Here is a 21,955-nt window from a genome sequence, read left to right on the forward strand (position 1 = left end):
TTGTTGGTTTGCTCTTTTACCGAACCGAATATTTCGCAAATTACTTTCAGTTAAGGTGGTTTTTTGCAAGAAGCAGAAGAAAAACCTTGAATTATCGTGACTGACCAAAAGAAGTAGTTAATCTTGGGAATTAACTGATAGGAATCACTTAATACAAACTATGTACTCTACGTATTTTTATCCAATTGTCGCTGTTGAAATATTATGTTAGGATGTCGCGCTTCAAATTCCAGGTTGTCGAATTTTTCTGATCACTGTTTCAAATATAACTGTTTGTATGTAGAGGATGATCCTCTAAATTCATTGCAAAGAATCATTCACTTTTTACTCTAGTAACTAAAAGCATGAAAATAATGATTTAGATTATTTTAGCTAATCATCACCAGAGAAGTAACTTTGTTACAGTATTGCTTTGTAACTTAGTAAAGAGAATTGCGATTTACATCAAGTTTATACCTCGAAACTGAGAAGTTTGTCAATTCTGCTTCTCCCCTTTTTGCTAAATATCCTATTTTGATGGTAAAGAGAAGTTACATGTCAGTCACTTGCCCACGTGTAGTCTTAGTCTTACCCTCCCCCCCCCCGAAAAGTGAAACGGAAGCGCGGGAACCGTTTCACTTTGGGGGGGGGAGGGTACGGCTACACGTAGGCTAGTCAGTCACATCTCTGTGAAGTGATTCAAAGAATTGATCCAGTTTTGTCTATAATTCGTGTTTCCTTTCCTTTATCTTCATTTACTTGTTTATCTTTATTTGTTGCGTTATTTTTTCCCACGAAAATCTATGTCATTTTCAAATCGGTTCAATTGAAGTTGTTATTTGTTCTATAGCATTTTTTTCAGTCCTAGAAGATCAAGTGCTTTTTTACAATATTTCTCAATTATTTGAATTCTTTCGACTGGAGAATCTTGCTTCCACTTATCAATATTAGCCGTTGAATTTCGAGTTGGTGAGAATATGTTTTTACTTTCCTTCATCAGTTCTTCTTTACTCGGCGAAGTATTGCGAACCACCCAGTCGGCAATGCTATCGGGCATTTCAAATCCTGCAAAATTATACACAGCTCTTGTCGTTTCCAGCGGTTTTCCGGCTAGATCGTGGTAGTGAACTTCTAAATACTTGTCTTGCCATTTGCCCAGATTTCGGCCAAACTTGATGTTTGCGACCAAGTTTGAACAAATTTTTCTGACTAAGTTTGGAAAACTCGAATGCGTCCAGTCCACCATCCACCCTAGCTTAATCCGGGATCTTAAACTCGCTCTGGGATCCCTGATAAGCTGGATAACCCGGATGTCAGTGTCTGGATTCTCTAAGAATACCTTTGGAAGAAAAGATGAAATTAAACTGTCGGGTGTCCTGGGCCCCCTATTTTCGTTACACTGTGTTTGTATTTTGTTAGGCATACTGTGTCGGCGTATTTGGGAGATCTGGAAAGATCTTTACATTCCCAGTTGGGGCAAAAGTTTTGAGACTGAAAAGGGTTTTTGACATACGCTCCGCTCCATTGCCGTGAGGTGTGCGAGAGGAATTTAACACCAGCGGCAGTCTCGGCGAACTTACAACTTAAAATTCCTCTAAGAAGATCAAGAACGTTTTTGGTCCAATGGTATTTGACTAGAGTCTTCTTTGTTCCATTTGGTTGTTATCCATAATGGTTCATAAACAGTCATAAGTTGTGGATCTTCGGCAAACATTTTGGTGGTGAATGTTGTGCCTGAACGGTCGGCTCCATAGATTAGGAGACTTCGGCGGCGTTCGGGTTGCGGCGTCGATACCACATCAAGGGAATTTGTGGAGGTTGGAAAAGTCCGTTGCAACTCAGGGGAATTACGATTTGTTGAGCGAAAGTTGGAAGTTGTCTGAACTGAGTGTGACACTGTATAAACCTCGGAAGGAGATCGGTCCTCTTGGTCCTTCTTCGGCCTTACTTTTGATGACACGGAGTGGACGTCGCTAGTAGATCGGGCTCCGACTGAGGCTCTTGGTTTGATCCTGTTTTGATTTCGGACGGCGCTGGTTGAACGCGGTGGATCGGCCGAGCTTCCAAAGCTGGCTTTAGAATTGAACCCGTGGAAATCTTAGGTCGTGAACCTCTTTGAACTTCGGATGATGCTGAATTGACATCGGCCCAAGGCCTATTTACACGGTACGACTTTGTCGCATGCGACAAGCTTACGACAGGCCTACGACACGAATTGTATCGTGTAAATCAAACCTACCACTCGCTTACGACTGTCGTGCACGTCACGAAAAATGTCGTAGGATTTTAAAACATGTTTTAAAACGCTGCGACAATCGTAGCCGAAATTGATGGAAAATGACGTATTTTGTGACAAATTTCTACTGAGTAGGGGAGGAAGGTGAAATTTTCTTGCGTCAAAATGGCAGAGGAAGTCGCCTCCGGAAAGTCGAAGACTGCTTCCAAAGCGAAAAATACATTCTCAGATGAGGAAACAGAGAGAATATGATATCACTGTGGAGCGAGGAAGAGGTTCTTTTCCTTCTCTTGCAAATTATTGAAACAATGACCGCGGCCGAAAACGAGTGGAATTGCACGCGATTTTGGCATGTCGTAGGTGAAAATGTCGTGCGCGTGTAAATTGTCCTAAGTCATGTCGTAGGCCTGTCGTAAGCTTGGATTATTCTTCATTGCAATTGCATGCGGGAAGTTGGTTCGCCTCACTGGGTTAACTGTCAAATAATTTGCTGAAAAAATCAATAAATGAATAATTTTTCAACAAATGCTAGTCCAGAGGAGAAACGTATATGCTGCTGGTAAGGTTGAATTGTTCATCGTAACCTAAGCATTTTACGACCGACTGAGTGAGAATTTATTTAACGTCTTTAGAATGAACCCTTTTTACCTATGTTTCATTTTTTCCCACAAAAAATCTATGTCATTTTCAAATCGGTTCAATTGAAGTTGTTGTTTGTTCTACCTATATTTTATATATTTACCTGAATATCTAACCTGTGTGACGAATTCTGTACGTGAGTGACGGGCTCCAAAAGCTTCCGTCTGTTCACACAGATGTTTTCTGAGAAAACTTTTTGGAATGGAAATTCTTAAGTGCTGTTGTATTTTCATATTTGACATTACACTGACCCTCTATGGCAAATGTATACTAGAGGAAGGTTTCCTTGAGGCCCGCATGCAAGATATCTTTTGCAAAAACACAGTTACTTCATCTGAACTAAACTAGTCTTCTGATGAGATACTTACCCTTGTATAAGGTGCCAGCACTTTTTACAGAACATCTCGCTACGTTTCTAACTATTTTTCATCGACACACTGTCGAGACGGTGCTTAGGAACTACATCCTACTGGAAAACATTTTTCTTTTATAAATTGTTTACCACTGAAAAAAAAAACTTTATTGTGATTGGTTACGTACTCGATGATCATTCAATACTCCTTAATTTGCATTCAATAGAAAACTATTAGGTTGCGTCAAGCTGAGAAATTTTTGACGTCTGTCAAAGTTATGTTTAGTACTGACCCGAAACGAACAGTGAAGCCTAGTTAAATATCAAGAGTTTTTCGTTTAAGAATAAACAACCTTTAGCATGTATTCCCAAATCATTAGCACTAGTGAACCTTTTTTTTCATCTCTCTGAATACCTAATGTTTTATTTTCGAGTTTCCAAAAGCTTTCACCATGAAAACAAGCTTTAGTGCAAAACCTTTGTTTTGCAAGTGAGTTTCATTTGCTTGAGAATTGATAATCATTTTCGTATCTAAATACTCTCACATACCATTGTTTTGAAGCAGGGTCATTGCAAATCTAGAAAATATAAAAAGGCGGGTAAGTTTCTATAGAAACTTTGGTGCTGCATCGGTGGGGGAGTGTAAAAAGATAATTTTGGTTTTATCAACTGAGTTGATAATGTGAATTGGCCACCGTAAAGAGTTTCAAAGCTTTGAACGCGTGAGAGCGTAACGTATTGATGATAAGTTTCGCTTTGCACCTGATTGGTTGAAAAGTGACACGAGTTTTCTTGACCAAAGTACCGATTTTCTCGACTACACTTCCCCGGTTTTTCTTCGAAACTTGTTTCAGAGAAATCGCGACCAACTCTCGTTCGGTCTTCTCCGAGGATAAATTTTAGACCTAAAAATTTTCATGTTTAAGATTATGAAGTAAAACTAGCACTATGTAGCAGCAGTTCTATTTAATCGAGTACAGCTATTTCTGGTAAAGACTGGGACCCTGATAAAACACTGAGGCCTTTTATTTCTTAACCTTTAAACTCCCAGAAGTGATTTACATGTAACTTCTCCCAACAATATCCATAAATTATCCAGCAAACAGGGAACGAGAATACCCAAACTGATCAGGTGGAAGTTGTTATCTTGATCTGACACCAAATTCTCGATACTAATTTACAAGGATACGTTCAGTAACTCGAAGGGAGAATTAACAATCAGATCTCAGGAATTAAGGGGTCGCAGGAGATTTTGGTTGTTGTCCCCAGGCAAAATTACGGAGAACCCTTCGGAAAACAAATCCACGTTTAATCGGCCAAAACAACCTCAACACAGTAACACGACAAATGATAACACTTCGTAAAAAGTCCTCAAAAAGTACGGCTCTGAAAACACTAAACTCGCACACGCTATAATTGTACGCGTGCTTACAAAATTGAAAATATCTCTGAGCCCGCGCCACGCTAAATTTACCTGACACCCCCCCCCCCCCCCCCCCTCGCCCATACGGCTTTGTATTATTCTTATAATTCCCCCCCATAGACAGTCAATTTTCCATAGTCTTCTCTTTAAACTCTGTTGGCGGCGACTGAACTCCCCCCCCCCCCCTGGTTCCCTCTGAAAACCATGTGATCCCCCCCAAAATCCTCAGCTTGCCCCACTCCTCTCCCCAGCGTTAAATAATGACTTTTCCCTTACTGGTGCATTCCTACTCTCCTGATGTTGTGTACCTCATAGAGCATCTATTTCAAGACTATTCTGCTGGCTGAGGTTATGAATGACTCCAAGCTGTTGAGACTCGAGATGTTCATATGCTTACAAAATCTTATTCGGGTATTTGTGTCTGTTTTTTGATCTGGCGTTCTGACCTCGGTTATTTCTAAAATGACTAGAATTCCAAATATCTAACGAGCCAAGGTTACACACATCAAGTAGAAAATTGACATCACTTTGTTTCCTTCTTTCTGGCGGGATTGTATCAACTCCAACCTTACGAAGGGCCTTCAAGGAATTAGCGAACGTACGAAATATGGTAACACCGAGTTCTTGTTAGTACCCGTTTTTACTACTGGGCCTAATAGTACAATGTTACATTAAGGTCTTCGTTACAAACCGATTCTTCTTCAAAAACTGCGTTATGAATTTTTTTGCTAGATGTAAGAACGTAAAAACTCTAGTTCCTTCTTAGGTCATGATAATCTATTTGTTGGTTTGCTCTGTTACCGGACTGAATATTTCGCAAATTACTTTAAGTTAAAGGAGTTTTTTTTGCAAGAAGCAGAAGAAAACCTTGAATTTGTGTGACTGACCAAAAGAAGTAGTTAATCTTGAGAATTAACTTATAGAAATCACTTAATACAAACTATGTACTCTACGTATTTTCATCCAATTATCGCTGTTGAAATAATATGCCTGGATGTCGCTCTTCAGATTCCAGATTGTCGAATTTTTCTGATCATTGTTTCAAATATAATTGTTTGTATGTAGGAGATATCTCCTAAGTTCATTACAAGGAACCTTTTACTTTTTCTCTCTAGGACCTAAACGCATGAAAAGAATGGTTAAGATTATTTTAGCTAATCACCAGAGAAGTGACTTTATTACATATTCCTTTGTAACTAAGTAAAGAGAATTGCAATTTCCATAAAGGTTACACCTTGAAGCTGAGAAGTTTGTCAATTCTCCATCTCTGTTTGCTAAATATCCCATTATAATTAGGGGGGGGGGGGGGGGGGGGGGGAGGGGAAAGGGTACGGCTGCACGGAGGCTAGTCAGTCACATCTCTGTGAAGTGATTCAAAGAATTGATCCAGTTTTGTTTAAAATTCGTGTTTCCTTCCCTTTATCTTCATTTATTGGCAGTTTATTTTTTCCCACGAAAATCTGTGTCATTTTCAAATCCGTTCAATTGAAGTTGTTGTTTGTTCTATAGCATTTTTTTCAGTCCTAGAAGATCAAGTGCTTCTTGACAATATTCCTCAATTATTCGAATTCTTTCGACTGGGGAATCTTGCTTCCACTTATCAATATTAGCCGTTGAATTTCGAGTTGGTGAGAATATTTTTTTACTTTCCTTCATCAGTTCTTCTTTACTCGGCGAAGTATTGCGAACCACCCAGTCGGCAATGCTATCGGGCATTTCAAATCCTGCAAAATTATACATAGCTCTTGTCGTTTCCAGCGGTTTTCCGGCTAGATCGTGGTAGTGTACTTCTAAATACTTGTCTTGCCATTTGCCCAGATTTCGGCCAAACTTGATGTTTGCGACCAGTTTGAACAAACTTTTCTGACTAACTTTCGAAAATTCCGATGCGTCCAGTCTACCATCCATCTTAACTTAATCCGGGATCTAAAACTGGCTCTTGGATCTCGAATAAGCTGGATAACCCGGATGTCGTGTCTGGATTCTCTAAGAACACCTTTGGAAGAAAAGATGAAATTAACTGTTGGGTGTCCTGGTTTCCCCTATTTTCGTTACACTGTGTTTGTATTTTGTTAGGCATACTGTGTCGGCGTATTTTTGGAGATCTGGAAAGATCTTTACATTCCCAGTTGGGGCAAAAGTTTTGACTGACTGAACAAGGGTTTTTGACATACGCTCCTTCCCATTTTCCGTGAGGTGTGGGCGAGAGGAATTTAACAACCAGCAGCAGTCTCGGCGAACTTACCAACAACTTAAAGTTCCCCTAAGAAGATCAAAGAACGTGTTTTGGGTCCAATTGGGTTATTTGGACTAGAGTCTTCTTTTTGTTCCATTTGGTTATAATCCATAACGGTTCATAAACAGGTCCTTATAGTTGTGGATTCTTCGGCAAACATTTTTTGTGGTGAAATGTTGTGCCTTAACGGGCCGGCGTCCATAGATTAGGAGAACTATCGGCGGCGTTCGGGTCGGGGCGTTCGATACCACATACAAAGCAACTTAAATGTGGAGGTCCGAAAAGCCGTGTGTAACTCAGGGGAATTTCGATCTTGTTTGAAACCGAAATAGTTGGAAAGTTATCTGAACTGAGTGTGACACGGTAGTGAACCCTCGGAAGAAGATTGGTCCCATTGGTCTTTCTTTCCGGCCTAACTCCCGGATGAACACAGAGTGGACGTCCCGCTTGTAGATCGGCTTTCCGACTGTAGGCTTTTGGTTTAATCCTGTATATTGATTTCGGACGGCGCTGGTTCAACGCGGTGGATCGGCCGAGCTTCCAAAGCTGGCTTTGGAATTGAACCTGTGGAAATCTTCGGTCGTGAACTCTTTGAACTTCAGATGATGCTGAATTGACATCGGCCAATGTTCGACTACTTCGGGTGAATTTGTTTTGTTTGGATTTGTTAAAAGAGTAACGAGTGCCGTTTTTAATTCTGAGTCAAGCTCCTGTTTGGCTTTATCAACTCTTTACTAAACTTGAAAGAGATTGTCCATAATGGGAGTTATGTAGTAGAACAGCGGAAGAGAACAGCAGAAGAACTGCGCATGGGAAACAAAATTTCTTACATATTCGAAAGGGGATGTTTCTCTTGACATTCATTTCTCCGCCGGTCGGTGTATCACTGAAAGAACCCCGGAACTGTGAGTAGAAATTGAGAAAAATAATAATAAAAAAATAATAATAAGTTTCATTGTACTTTAAGACAGTCAACGAATAATTTTGCTGAGGACTAATTTTATCAAACTCGCCATCAAATTATTGCTGAATGCTTTTCCGCTTTTCGAATATTCTTCACTGCATTTACATATGGGAAGTTGGTTCGCTCCACTGGGTTAACTGTCAAATTGGTGTAAAAATCAAGGCCTGCATGCAAGATATCTTTTGCAAAAACACGGTTACTTCACCTGAACTAAACTAGTCTTCTGTGAAATACTTACCTTTGTATAAAGTGCCTACTCTTTTTACAGAATATCTCGCCACGTTTCTAGCTATTTTTCATCGACACACTGTGGAGTCGGTGCTAATGAACTACATTTTACTGGAAAATATTAGTTCCTTATCTGTGTACATCTGAAAAAAATACTTCGTTGTGATTGGTTACGTACTCGTAGGTCGTTCAATACTCCTTAATATTTGTAACCTTTGTTTTGCTAGTGAGTTTCATTTGCTTGAGAATTGATAATCATTCTCGTTATAAATACTCTCACCTACCATTGTTTTGAAGCAAGGTCATTGCAAATCTGGGAAATATATAGAGGCGGGTAAGTTTTCTATAGAAACGGTGGTGCTGCATCGGTGGGGGAATGTAAAAAGATAATTTTGCTTTTATCAACTGAGTTGATAATGTGAATTGGCCACCGTACAGAGTTTCAAAGCTTTGAACGCGTGAGATCGTAACGTATTGATGATGAGTTTCGCTTTGCACCTGATTGGTTGAGCAGTGACACGAGTTTTCTTGACCAAAGGACCGATTTTCTCGACTACATATCCCCGGTGTTTCTTCGAAATTTGTTTCAGATAAATCGCGACCAACTCTCGTTGGGTCTTCTCCGAGGATAAATATTTTGACCCAAAATTTTCATGTTTAAGATTATGAAGTAAAACTAGCACTATGTAGCAGCAGTTCTATTTAATCGAGTACAGCTATTTCTGGTAAAGACTGGGACCCTGATAAAACACTGAGGCCTTTTATTTCTTAACCTTTAAACTCCCAGAAGTGATTTACATGTAACTTCTCCCAACAATATCCATAAATTATCCAGCAAACAGGGAACGAGAATACTCAAACTGATCAGGCAGAAGTTGTTATCTTGATCTGACACCAAATTCTCGTTACTAATTTACAAGGATACGTTCAGTTGCTAGAAGCGAGAATTAACCATCAGATCTTAGGAGTTAAGGGGTTGCAGGAGAATTTTGGGTCGTTTTCCCCAGTCAAAATTACGGAAAACCCTTCGGAAAACAAATCCACGGTTAATCGGCCAAAACAACCTCAACACAGTAACACGACAAATGATAAAACTTCGTAAAAAGTCCTCAAAAGTACGGATCTAAAAGCACTAAACTCGCACACTCTATAAATTTACGCGTGCTTACAAAATTGAAAACATCTCTGAGTCCGCGCGTCACACTAAATTTACCTGACCCCCCTCTCCATACGGCTTTGTATTATTCTTATAATTCCCACCATAGGCAGTCAATTTTCTATAGTCCTCTCTTTAAACTCTGTTGGCGGCGACTGATCTCCCCCCCGGCTCCCTCTGAAAACCATGTGATCCCCTCAGGTTCTTTGCTCTGACGTTCTGACTTCGTTTATTTATAAAATGACTAGAATTCCAAATATCTAACGAGCCAAGGTTAGAATTCACTTATAGAAATCACTTAATACAAACTATGTGCTTTGCGTATTTTTCCTCCAATTATCGCTGTTGTAATAAATATGCCTGGATGTCGCTCTTCAGATTCCAGATTGTCGAATTTTTCTGATCATTGTTTCCAAAATATAATTGTTTGTATGTAAGAGATAATCTTCTAAGTTCATTACAAGACACCTTTTACTTTTTCTCTCTAGGACCTAAACGCATGAAAAGAATGATTAAGATTATTTTAGCTAATCCTCAGAGAAGTGACTTTATTACATATTCCTTTGTAACTAAGTAAAGAGAATTGCAATTTACATTAAGGTTACACTTTGAAGCTGAGAAGTTTGTTAATTCTCCATCTCTGTTTGCTAAATATCCCATTATCATTAGGGGGAGGGGGAGAAGGAGGGGAAAGGGTACGACTGATAATTGATTCAGTTTTGTTCATAATTTGTTTTTATTTTTCCTTTCCTTTAGCTTCATTTACTTGTTTATCTTCATTTATTGCAGTTTATTTTTTCCCACGAAAATCTATGTCATTTTAAAATCCGTGCAGTTGAAGTTGTTGTTTGTTCTATAGCATTTTTTTCAGCCCAAGAAGATCAATTGCTTCTTGACAATATTCCTCAATTATTCGAATTCTTTCGACTGGGGAATCTTGCTTCCACTTATCAATATTAGCCGTTGAATTTCGAGTTGGTGAGAATATTTTTTTACTTTCCTTTCATCAGTTCTTCTTTACCTCGGCGAAGTATTGCGAACCACCCAGTCGGCAATACTATCGGGCATTTCAAATCCTGCAAAATCATAACATAGCTCTTTGTCGTTTCCAGCGGTTTTCCGGCTAGATCGTGGTAGTGAACTTCTAAATACTTGTCTTTGCCATTTGCCCAGATTTCGGCCAAACTTGATGTTTGCGACCAAGTTTGAACAAATTTTTCTGACTAGTTTGGAAAACTCGAATGCGTCCAGTCCACCATCCACCCTAGCTTAATCCGGGATCTTAAACTCGCTCTGGGATCCCTGATAAGCTGGATAACCCGGATGTCGGTGTCCTGGATTCTCTAAGAATACCTTTGGAAAAAAGATGAAATTAAACTGTTGGGTGTCCTGGGCTCCCCTATTTTCGTTACACTGTGTTTGTATTTTGTTAGGCATACTGTGTCGGCGTATTTGGGAGATCTGGAAAGATCTTTACATTCCCAGTTGGGGCAAAAGTTTTGAGACTGAAAAGGGTTTTTGACATACGCTCCACTCCATTGCCGTGAGGTGTGCGCGAGGAATTTAACACCAGCAGCAGTCTCGGCGAACTTACAACTTAAAATTCCTCTAAGAAGATCAAGAACGTTTTTGGTCCAATTGGGTATTTGACTAGAGTCTTCTTTGTTCCATTTGGTTGTTATCCATAACGGTTCATAAACAGTCATCAGTTGTGGGTCTTCGGCAAACATTTTTGGTGGTAAATGTTGTGCCTGAACGGTCGGCTCCATAGATTAGGAGACTTTCGGCGGCGTTCAGGTCGGGGCGTCGATACCACATCAAGGGACTTTGTGGAGGTCGGAAAAGTCCGTTGTAACTCAGGGAAATTTCGATTTGTTGAGCGAAAGTTGGAAGTTATCTGAACTGAGTGTGGCACTGTATGAACCTCGGAAGGAGATCGGTCCTCTTGGTCCTTTGTTCGGCCTAACTTTCGATGACACGGAGTGGACGCCGCTAGTAGATCTGGCTTCCGACTGAGGCTCTTGGTTTGATCCTGTTTTGATTTCGGACGGCGCTGGTTCAACGCGGTGGATCGGCCGAGCTTCTAAAGCTGGCTTTGGAATTGAACCTGTGGAAGTCTTCGGGTCGTGAACTTCTTTGAACATCGGATGATGCTGAATTGACATCGGCCCATGCTCGGACTACTTTCGTGTGATTTGGTTTGTTTGGATTTGTTAAAAGAGTAACGAGTGCCGTTTTATTCTGATTCAAGCTCCTGTTTGGCTTTATCAACTCTTTACTAACTTGAAAGGAGATTGGCCATAATGGGAGTTATGTAGTAGAACAGCGGAAAAGAACAGCATAAGTATTGAGCATGGGAAACAAAATTTTCTTACATAATTCGAAAGGGGGTGTTTCTCCTGTCATTCATTTTCTCCGCCGGTCGGTGTATCACTGAAAGAATCCCGGAACTGCGAGTAGAAATTGAAAAAAAATAATAATAAGATAAAAACAGAGCAAAAGAAACAAGTATGAAGCTTAATGTATAAGTTTCATTGTACTCTAAGACAGGCAACGAATAATTTTGCTGAGGACTAATTTTATCAAACTCGCGATCAAATTATTGCTGAATGCTTTTCCGCTCTTGGAATAGTTTTCACTGCATTTACATATGGGAAGTTGGTTCGCCGCAAGATATCTTTAGCTAAAACACAGTTACTTCATCTGAACTAAACTAGTCTTCTGATGAAATACTTACCTTTGCATAGAGTGCCAACACCACGTTTCTAACTATTTTTCATCGACACACTGTGGAGTCGGTGCTAAGGAACTACAACTTACCGAAAAGTATTGTTTCATAACCTGTTTACGTCTGGAAAAAATACTTCGTTGTGATTGGTTACGTACTCTAGGTCATTCAATACTCCTTAATTTGTATTAAACAGAAAACTAGTAAGTTGCGTCAAGCTGAGAAATTTTTGACGTCTGTTAAAGTTATTTTTAATACTGCTCCGAAACGAACAGTGAAGCCTAGTCAAATATCAAGAGTTTTTCGTTTAAGAATAAACAACCTTTAGCATGTATTCCCACGTCATTAGCACTAGTGAACCTTTTTTTTCATCTCTTTAATACCTAACGTGTTATTTTCGACTTCTAAAGGCTCTCACCATGAAACAAGCTTTAGTGCAAAACCTTTGTTTTGCAAGTGAGTTTCATTTGCTTGAGAATTGATAATCATTTTCATATCTAAATACTCTCACCAACCATTGTTTTGAAGCAAGGTCATTGCAAATCTGGGAAATATATAGAGGCGGGTAAGTTTCTATAGAAACTTTGGTACTGCATCGGTGGGGGAGTGTAAAAAGATAATTTTGGTTTTATCAACTGAGTTGATAATGTGAATTGGCCAGCGTAAAGAGTTTCAAAGCTTTGAAACGCGTGAGAGCGTAACGTATTGATGATGAGTTTTCGCTTTGCACCTGATTGGTTGAAAAGTGACACGAGTTTTCTTGACCAAAGTACCGATTTTCCTCGACTACACTTCCCCGGTGTTTCTTCGAAACTTGTTTCAGAGAAATCGCGACCAACTCTCGTTGGGTCTTCTCCGAGGATAAATATTTAGACCTAAAAATTTTCATGTTTAAGATTATGAAGTAAAACTAGCCGTATGTCGCAGCAGTTCTATTTAATCGAGTACAGCTATTTCTGGTAAAGACTGGGACCCTGATAAAACACTGAGGCCTTTTATTTCTTAACCTTTAAACTCCCAGAAGTGATTTACATGTAACTTCTCCCTACAATATCCATACATTATCCAGCAAACAGGAAACGAGAATACTCAAACTAATCAGGTGGAAGTTGTTATCTTGATCTGACACCAAATTCTCGTCACCAATTTACAAGGATATGTGTTGCAGCCAGAAGGGAGAATTAACAATCAGATCTTGGGAGTTAAGGGGTTGCAGTTTTTCACGCTTAACGTTTACATGAGGCTGGCGTTTAATCCGGGTAAGGCGTGTGATCGAGAAAATAAGATAAAATGAATGCAATCCCGAGTTGCTTTCGACTCGCAGTCAAATGTTTCTCTTAGGGACCAGTCCTTTTTTATCGCAGTGGGGGAAGGGGAAGGGGAAGGGGTTAGGATTTTGAAGAGGGTCATATGATTTTCAGGGGAAACGGGGGAGATCAGTCGTCACCAACAGAGTATAAAGGGTGGGACTCTAGATAACTGATTGCCAATTTGGGGGGGGTGGTTTCAGAAAATTAAAGAGTCTCGTAGGGGATCAGGTCAATCTTATCTTTACACAACCAAGATCCTCTTAACCTCCCTTCCCCCCCTGCCCCCCTCCCCTTCGGTGATAAATAAAGACCAGTACAAACGTTTGCAGCTTATCACTTGAAGTAAATACTGTATTTCATGCTTCATCTCTTCTCGATTCCTAGCAGCTGCATTAGTTCATGACACTCTCGTTCTATTATCCTGTTCTGTTCTGCCGGGGCCCTGCGCCATTTTTCGATATTTGCCGTAGAGTTCCGAACAGAAGAAAACACCCTTGAGGATTCTCTGGCAAGAGCTTCTTGGCTTGGGCTGGTGTTTTAAAACGATCCATTTAATTAAATCTTCCGAAATCTCAAATCCAGCAAATTGGTAGATTTTCAAGGCAGTTTTTACGGGGGACATTGCTATGTCTCGGTAATATATTTCCATAATCTTGTCACGATACTTTTCGGGCAAGTTTCTTCCATATTTTACATTCTGTGCGATTTTATTGCATGGAAATTTCACGTGGTAAGTGAACGAGGGCGATGTGTGTTTTGGCATCCAGCCTAATTTAATTCTAGAGTCCAAGCTTCCGCGCGGATCTCGGAGAATCTGAATGACTTTGACGTCAGTATCCGGGTTCTCTAGAAACACCTGTGGTACGATGCTAGAAAGCATTAGGTCAGGCACACGAACCTGGGCTACTTTAGTAACGCTGTGCTTGTATTTCGTTGCACAGGCCTCCTTGGCGAATTCAGGCGCGAGATAGAGGTTAGGGCACATGCTCTTACCAGTCTTGGAAACGTTGCAGAAGTTTACTGTTTGGAATGGATTTTTGAACGGTGCCGCTGCCCAGTTGCGTGACGCGTGGGCCAAAAATTGTGTTGCCATAGGAAAATCTGGAAAGTTACAGCTAATTATTCCATTTATCACCTCCAGCTCACTTCTCGACCAGTCTCGATGGGGTTCGGTTTTCCTCCACCTTTTCGTTACCCAGAGGGGTTCGTAGATCATGAATACCTGAGGGTCTTGGCTAAACATTCGGCTGATAAAAGTCGTTCCCGAACGGTCTGCCCCGAAGACGACCAAACTTCGTCTCCGTTCGGAAGAATCCGATGTTGACGTGGGATTTAATGGAAAATTATTAAGAGTATTATATGTTGCCGCAGGACTAAACCTCAAATCTTTCTTTTCCAAAGCTGTTGCTTCATACGGAGTACTTCTTGTCATTTCGTCAATAAAATCTTGTATCTGGAGATTTCACTAGTTTCCACGGGAACTGCAATCGTCATCTGCTGAATGCTTTGAAGCAGTAAAACGGCAACCGTTGTAATTGCCAACCCGGTGATCACTATGATTAGTAGTCGTACACCGCAGCGGAAATGCCTCATCGTCTGTGTTTCTGCTGCAAAATAGAGCAATAGCAATAAGAAGTTAGTTTAGAGCGCTTTCTCATTGTGTCGTTATACCAAAACCAAAGTAATCGCTACGGCCAATCAGAACAAAGGGAAATATATATATATGGTGCTCGATGCGTTTTCAGAGCGTGGTATATCTGAAAGTTGAACTAATCAATAAGACATAACTTTTTCTGCGACTCTGAGTTTCACGCTTGCGCGATCATCAGACACATTTTAAAATCATTAGACAGAGTTATGTCTTATTGATTAGTTCAACCTTCAGATAAATATATATATATATGCGTATGTATATATGCGTATGTATATATGCATGTATATATATATATTTTTAATTTTGTATGAGGAATTTTCATTAACCAGCCTTACCGATTACTTTAAAAAGATCTGAAGAGGTTGTCAAGATCGTAGACAATTGGGAGCCAGTTAAAAGCTGTTCAAAATGAAACTTGTGCGTATGTTGCTCTGAGTGTGTTAACTACTGTAATTTCCATGTCATGGTTGTAAATTGGTCGCTTACAAGTGGTAAACTATGGAATGTCCCGATTCTCACTTGTATTTTTTAACCTAATTACTCACCTTAAGATTCGTATTTATCGCGCAAAATACCTCAGGGTAACTATGTCTATTAGGTATCAGAGATCGGAAAATTTGACGTCTATGAGTGACTAGCAAGTATTTCTTCCTTACAGTATCACTTGTGATTCAAACATGGGATCAGGTCATGAGGGTAAGAAAAAAATTATCGCCCACAAAAGGAGCTCGAGACTACTAAACAAATTGATGAATGCATTATGGGTGCACCAGTGCATTATTACACTTTAACCTACAAAAATGCCTTTTTCAATATTTAATAAATCTGCGGTAAATTAAACATTTAAGTGGTAATTCTTATTGTATTTTAAGTGCGCTAATGTCCTATTTAATGTGTAAACTTTATTTGGTATTTTTATACCAATTAGTAGTACTAGTATTAATTGTGATAGGAAATTTATTATAAATAAACTTAATAATGTATATTTTGGCCATTATTTATACCACTTATGACGTGCACATAGATTTAAAGTCATGTTATTAAATTTTAATCGACACGCGCAGCACCAACGATAGCCTAGTTGTCTTCCCAGAACGCCTCGGCACGTCCATAATGCATTCATAATTGGAGTGAATATACGTATTCTTACAGTGTTTTTTACATCAATCTATTTATAAACGATAGCGTGAGAATCTTTCAAGTAATTTTTTTCGCGCTTTGTTTTCAATTTGAATAAAGTATGTATTTGTTTCATGCGTGATAATGAAGCGTAAACTATTTTAATTAAAAGTATTTCTGTCATAATATATACATAGAGCAATACCTTTTGTCGTAATTGCTGAAACTATTCCTCCTGCTGCCAATATAACACTCATAACTTCTGCTATAATTTTCTACTTACGATATTTTTATATGCTTTTTTTGCAACAAAGTAATTTTAATATGATAGTTATCGTACAGTTTGTTCAATTCCATTTTTATTCTTCAAGGTTTTTCCAAACAAGACTTTTTTAGGGATTTATTTATATAAATTTAAGTTCGTGTAATTATATTGATCTTGGTGGCATTTTAGTATTTAATGCTTGTATTGCTTGTATTATTAAGTTATGATATATCTTTGAATCAATTCCAATGAGTTTTAATGAATCTTTATTTTTATCATTAGTTATCTTTATCGTAAAATGTGTTTTTTGCATCTGTGAATTTATCATAAATTTTTATCGTTAATTTTATATTATTGTTTGTGTATTTTCAATTACACAAAACATCACTTAACGACTCTTCTTTTTACTTCCAATTCTTTCTATTTGTTCATCAGTAAGTGGTTTTGTAACAAAGGTTTTGATAGAAGAACAGGTTTTTTTCTTGGTAAAGGAATAGGCTTTTTTCAGTTGTTTATTTAATTCAATTTCCTCTCGGAAGAACATTTTCCTTTTTTCTCGGTGTATTAATACTTTAATAAATTTCACTTAAAATTGATTTTAAAAGCTTGGTTTCTTTAATTACTTCATTTAAAAGCTCATTTAAATCACTTGACTTATTTCTACTCATATTTTTTGTACTCTCATTTTCTTATATATTATCAACACAAATTTTATTTAAGCATTTTAAATTAGTGAGCGCAAAATATGATTTTAAATAATTAAACGACCAAAATACACATATTCACTCCGGTGATTAATGCATTATGAGGCCGAGACAAGTAGGCTAGTATTAGTGCCGTGCGCGTTGATTACAATGTAATGGAATTAATAATTCAGGTGCACATTATAAGTTGCATGAATAATGGCAAAAATATACATTAATTAGTTTATTTGTAATAAATACATTTGTAGTATTTTTGAGCTATTTCTTACTCAGATCACAGTGGATAATATTCTCGTTATTTCACATTTTCTCCTTCCATAACATTTCTTAATGAGAACCCTGAGGTATGGCATAACTTATTGTGATTTTGTATGATTTTTTTTTTAAATTTTCAGTGTTACAGATATTTTTGCTGCCTATTTTGTGGATAATACTTGAGTATATTTGATGATTTTCTTCATGGATTATGTAGAGAGCTAGTTTTTTTTGCATTTCCTTGATTATGTTTAATAGGATACACAGTTAAACGTAATGGGTTTTTATTCGAACTCAAGGAACTGGTTACGGAGCTTGTACCATATATACAACCTAAGAAAAACACTGTTCTTTTTAAAAGAAAAAGTTGGCTTACCTTTCGTAGGAAGATCTGTTAAGTCTCGTATATGGAATGTAAATATTTCTGTGTTGGGCTCTGTCGTTTTCTTGTGAGTCCTATTCACATCTAATATTAAAACATTGTAAAGCAAACCAACTTTTCCTTGATGTTCAAACTCAAACTTCAGGTTCAAACCTTTGGTAAAAGTCAGTTACTTAACGAAAATTTTAGCGCGGCCCCAAGGGGAGCCCAAAGGATAATTCGTTTAAAGACCATAACCTTTAAGAGTACTATTCACCGCTTGGAGGTAAATGGAAAACTAAATGAAACTAACTCTTCAGATATTAAAACTTAGATGACAAAAGAACCCAGCATTTTTGCATCGATATCTGGGTTACCTAGTAACTCTGTTGACGTTGCCGACACGGCTGTTCACCTTACAAGTGAGGAGCATTTTTAAAATAGATTTTAATATATATTTCTGGTAAAAATGTGATTGCAAATTCATCTAATTTGATTTTGAGACGTTTTCTTTAGTTACGCGACTTCATCTCAGTTGTACAGTATATATGAATAGTTAAACGTTTCTAATGTGTAATTTAGACATCCACTTTATGGGTAGCTCACGGACACAATAGAGAAATATTTGGAAAAATTATCACATAGGATTATGATGTTGGGTAACTCGGCTACATCTCAGATCGCTTATTTTAAATTAGCCATAAATCTGAATTAGAGCTAGTGTGTGCACAAGACAAAAATCACCATGCAAATAACGTTATAAATGAATGTAAAATGCATACACATATTTCAAAATAGACTCGGTGGTGTACGATTTGAGACCAAATTCACGATTCAAAAGCGGGGTTTAATTTCTTGGTTTCGACTGTTTTGAAGTCACCCATTTTAATCCCCTCTAATGGTTATTAATGGTCTTTCATTTTCTTGCGATGTGATAGGTTATTTAAAAGAGTCTTGTTACCTAATTCGTTCGTTTGGTTTTATTTTAGAGTTCCATTCTTTTTGGGTGGGTAAACGATGCGATTAACAGCATCAAAATATTGGTCAGATTCGTGATTAATCGCACTGCGAATAGCCAATGATTTCAAAATGGCCTTAGTCTAATAATAAGTAAACAAGACGTGTGTGGCAGACGAGAAGGAGATATGATATCAGGATTAACACTTTGTACCCTAACATCAGTGTGCATTTTCTCCCAAGTGTTCTCCATACACTTCCTTAGGTGCTGACAAGGAGGATTTGTTGAACTATCAAGAGCCTCTTCAGCTGGTGGTCATTTCCTTTTTTCTGTTGACCTTAGTGTGTAATTCAGGTGTGATAGTAGAGAGAGAAATTTTTTAAATGAAAGTCGCTCTAAGTGGTCGAAGTATTAACAAAAGAGTCGGCTATGACCCTGATTAGATGACTAGTGTTGAATAAAATAAATTTTATAAATTTTTAAGAAAGTCTTTCGAGATGCAGTAAATCCATCAGCTCACTGCATTCTTCTTCGATAGTTTGAACCCGTCTTACAGGTGACTCCTGTCGCCATTTCTCAACATTGGCGGTGGAATTTCGAAACGATGAAAAGGCTCGTTTCCCTTCTTGTTTAAGAATTTCTTTGCTCGGGTTCGTTGCTTGCATGAGCCATCTGATCATACTTTCTGATATTTCAAACCCAGCAAACTTATAAATATTCATGGCTGTCACAAGGGGAGAAGACGCGATGTCTTTGTATCGAACAAGCATATAACGGTCTTTGAATTTTCCTTGGAGACTCGCCCCGAACTGAACATTTTGTAGAACCCCTTCGCATGTGCTCCGAGCCAAACCAGCAAAATTTTTTGCTTTTTCAACGTCTGGTATCCATCCTAAATTGATCCTGGAATTTATGCTTCCTCTTGGATCGCGAACAACGTGCAAAAATTTGATGACCGTATCTGGATTATCCTCGATTATCTTCTGAAAAATGTTGGAGAGTTTTCTTTCTGGGACGCGAACGATAGCCACTTTTGTGACACTGTGTTTGTAATTTTGTAAACAGGCTTTTTGTACCACATCCGGGATTGTTTCGGGGTTTGGGCAGGCATCAGGATCGTTACATATCGGTTGAGACTTGAACGGGTTTACAAATAATCCAGGTGCCCAGTTTTTGTAGGTGTGGGACAAAAATTTAATTCCAGTTGGGTTCTCCACGAAATTACAAGTCATCAACGCTCCTACCACCTCTGTAACGTCCTTTAACAGATTTCTGTCTGACTCTGTTTTACTCCATTTTCTTGTTATCCACAACGGTTCGTACACTGCAAAAATATCTGGATCTTTGCTAAACATTTGCGTCAGCAGTGTCGTGCCTGAACGATCATCACCGAAAATCACTAAGCTTCGTCGTCTTCTGTCGGGTTTCGTCGTCGGCGGAATTTCGGACGCCATCTGCGTCATCTTAACTACTTCCTCGACTTGTTGGTCGAGAACGATCGGCTGATCTTCAAAACTTTTCGCTTTCCGGCTTACCATGTGATTAGTTTGAAGTATCATGTATGTAGAAATAGCTCCCATGAGCATTAGAAATGCAATCAAGAAGCGGAACAGAAGACGCGCGCCAACTAACACCATACCTTGACTCTATAAACACCAGAAATAGAATCTGAAAATGATAATAAACAGATGCGAAGTTGAGGCAACAATCTTTAACCCTTTGCACCCAAACATCAGTATCCATTTTCTCCATACTCTTCTCTATACATTTCCTTTGGTACTAGGAAGAAGAATTTGGTTAACAATCAAAGCTTCTTAGGTTGGCGATCGTTTCCCTTATTCTCATGATCTTAATGAATAATTCAGCAGTAGTACTGTGAGGAGAAAGTACATGCTGGTCACTCGTAGGATTTAAGGGATGAATTATATTAAGTTAAATACGAGGTTCCTTAAACGACTGAAGCCGAGACTCTCAGGCTGTTGAGAACAACATCTTATAACTTTTGTTTATTCTGTAACTAATTGTAATTTTAATTGCAAACCAGTACAATTTTATTGATTGTCATTTTGTCCTGATGATGACTTCGTAATAATCGTATTGTAATAGTATTTACATTTGAGCGCAGCTCTTTGTAGCTGGATATATTCTAGTGGACTTGTAGTCAACCTTTCATTGACCAAATTTGTCCTGTCAAGATGGCTGAATTTTGGCCCCGTTCCTTTTTGTCTTTTGTCTTAGTCTTCTTTCGTCTCAGACAAGCTGGGCCAGCAATGCATACTTCTGAATGATTTAATATAGCGATCTAACCATTCAGTTAGACTGACTTATTTAAGAATATCCGCAATCACGATATCAGCAATCCAACTTGATGATGTTGTAGACTATCATTTTATGAGTTAAAAGACCCTAAGGTGTTTTATTCCCGGGGGTTCGACTTAAAAATAGTATATGTAAAATAAGAGAAACAGATAAAGTATTTGGTTTCCAAGGAAAGACAATACTTTTTTTCCTTCTGATAACTCTGTTCCGGCGATTTTTCCATAAATAGCGCGCTCAGTCACTTTAAAAAACATGATATTGAAACAGCATATTTTCACACGGGTCGCAGTCGACGTGTGAATAAATTATAATAAATTATATAATATTGCCTTGACAATAAGGTCAACACTGCGACTATTTTCCAAACGGTGATTATGCCTTTTAGGCGATACTCTTTAAGTTTTGTGGCATTGCTAGACGTGATCATTTGAATAAATTATCCTTCCACGATGGAATCTAACTTTTCCTCTTCCAAATGAGCCAAGTTTTTGTAACAATTGTGAAAACTTGTATCTGTTTTTCTTACCGGGAAACCACTTCTAAAAGTTGCTTCTTTCTTGCTGTAGTAATGCCTTGGTCTTAACTAACATGTGTGACATCACAACTCTGTGACAAAATTACCTACTTGCGTTCAGTTATTACAAGTTCAAATTTTTAAAACGTACATAGTAATAAAAATCCTAACAATAGATTTCTTTGCTAAATAATGTTAAATTACCTTCTCAAAGTTCTTGTATTCGTTCACTAATAGTCTGTCCCGGTTAAGTAAAGTGAAAGGCAGCCCTCAAGCACTTCAACTAATTTGGAAAAAATGGCAAACTCATAATACAAGCGTCTGAGAAGAAACCAAGGCTTCCATAGTAACGCGAATAAGTCGTTAAAACCTCCATGTGTAATGATATATGTGTTTTTCTCAATGAATTGTCTGTTCTTAGTCAACGTAATGGATTTAAGGATTTATGTTTTCGGAAAATTCCACAGATGAAGAGTTTTGAAGTTAAAACTCTGATTTTCCTCTCACAGATCCAAGCTGAAGAGATGAATCTTCCAGTCACCTTAACTTCCAGTT

The 21,955-nt window shown here is 38.3% G+C and overlaps 1 protein-coding gene and 3 pseudogenes across 1 annotated transcript; all 4 read right to left on the bottom strand.

Annotated features, from left to right (window-relative positions):
* Positions 1–542: 542 nt before the first annotated feature.
* Positions 543–3,777, bottom strand: LOC136277220 (carbohydrate sulfotransferase 3-like; annotated as a pseudogene).
* A 2,269-nt stretch (positions 3,778–6,046) lies between these two features.
* On the bottom strand, positions 6,047–11,378 carry LOC131771486 (carbohydrate sulfotransferase 3-like; annotated as a pseudogene).
* A 1,544-nt stretch (positions 11,379–12,922) lies between these two features.
* On the bottom strand, positions 12,923–17,894 carry LOC131771455 (carbohydrate sulfotransferase 3-like; annotated as a pseudogene).
* A 664-nt stretch (positions 17,895–18,558) lies between these two features.
* On the bottom strand, positions 18,559–21,692 carry LOC131771517 (carbohydrate sulfotransferase 1-like). Its single transcript, XM_059087323.2, has 2 exons — positions 21,605–21,692; positions 18,559–20,235 (listed from the first exon to the last, which is right to left on the bottom strand). Exon 2 carries the CDS (start codon positions 20,202–20,204, stop codon positions 19,047–19,049), a length of 1,158 nt encoding a protein of 385 aa, XP_058943306.1. The 5' UTR covers positions 20,205–20,235; positions 21,605–21,692; the 3' UTR covers positions 18,559–19,046.
* Positions 21,693–21,955: the final 263 nt, after the last annotated feature.

The sequence above is a fragment of the Pocillopora verrucosa genome, chromosome 12 (genome assembly GCF_036669915.1).
Source record: "Pocillopora verrucosa isolate sample1 chromosome 12, ASM3666991v2, whole genome shotgun sequence".
NCBI classification, from domain to species: Eukaryota; Metazoa; Cnidaria; class Anthozoa; order Scleractinia; family Pocilloporidae; genus Pocillopora; species Pocillopora verrucosa.

Bases quoted from the DNA above. Each gene is read 5' to 3' on its own strand.
- LOC131771517 (XM_059087323.2), bottom strand. From the start codon at position 20,204: ATGGTGTTAGTTGGCGCGCGTCTTCTGTTCCGCTTCTTGATTGCATTT.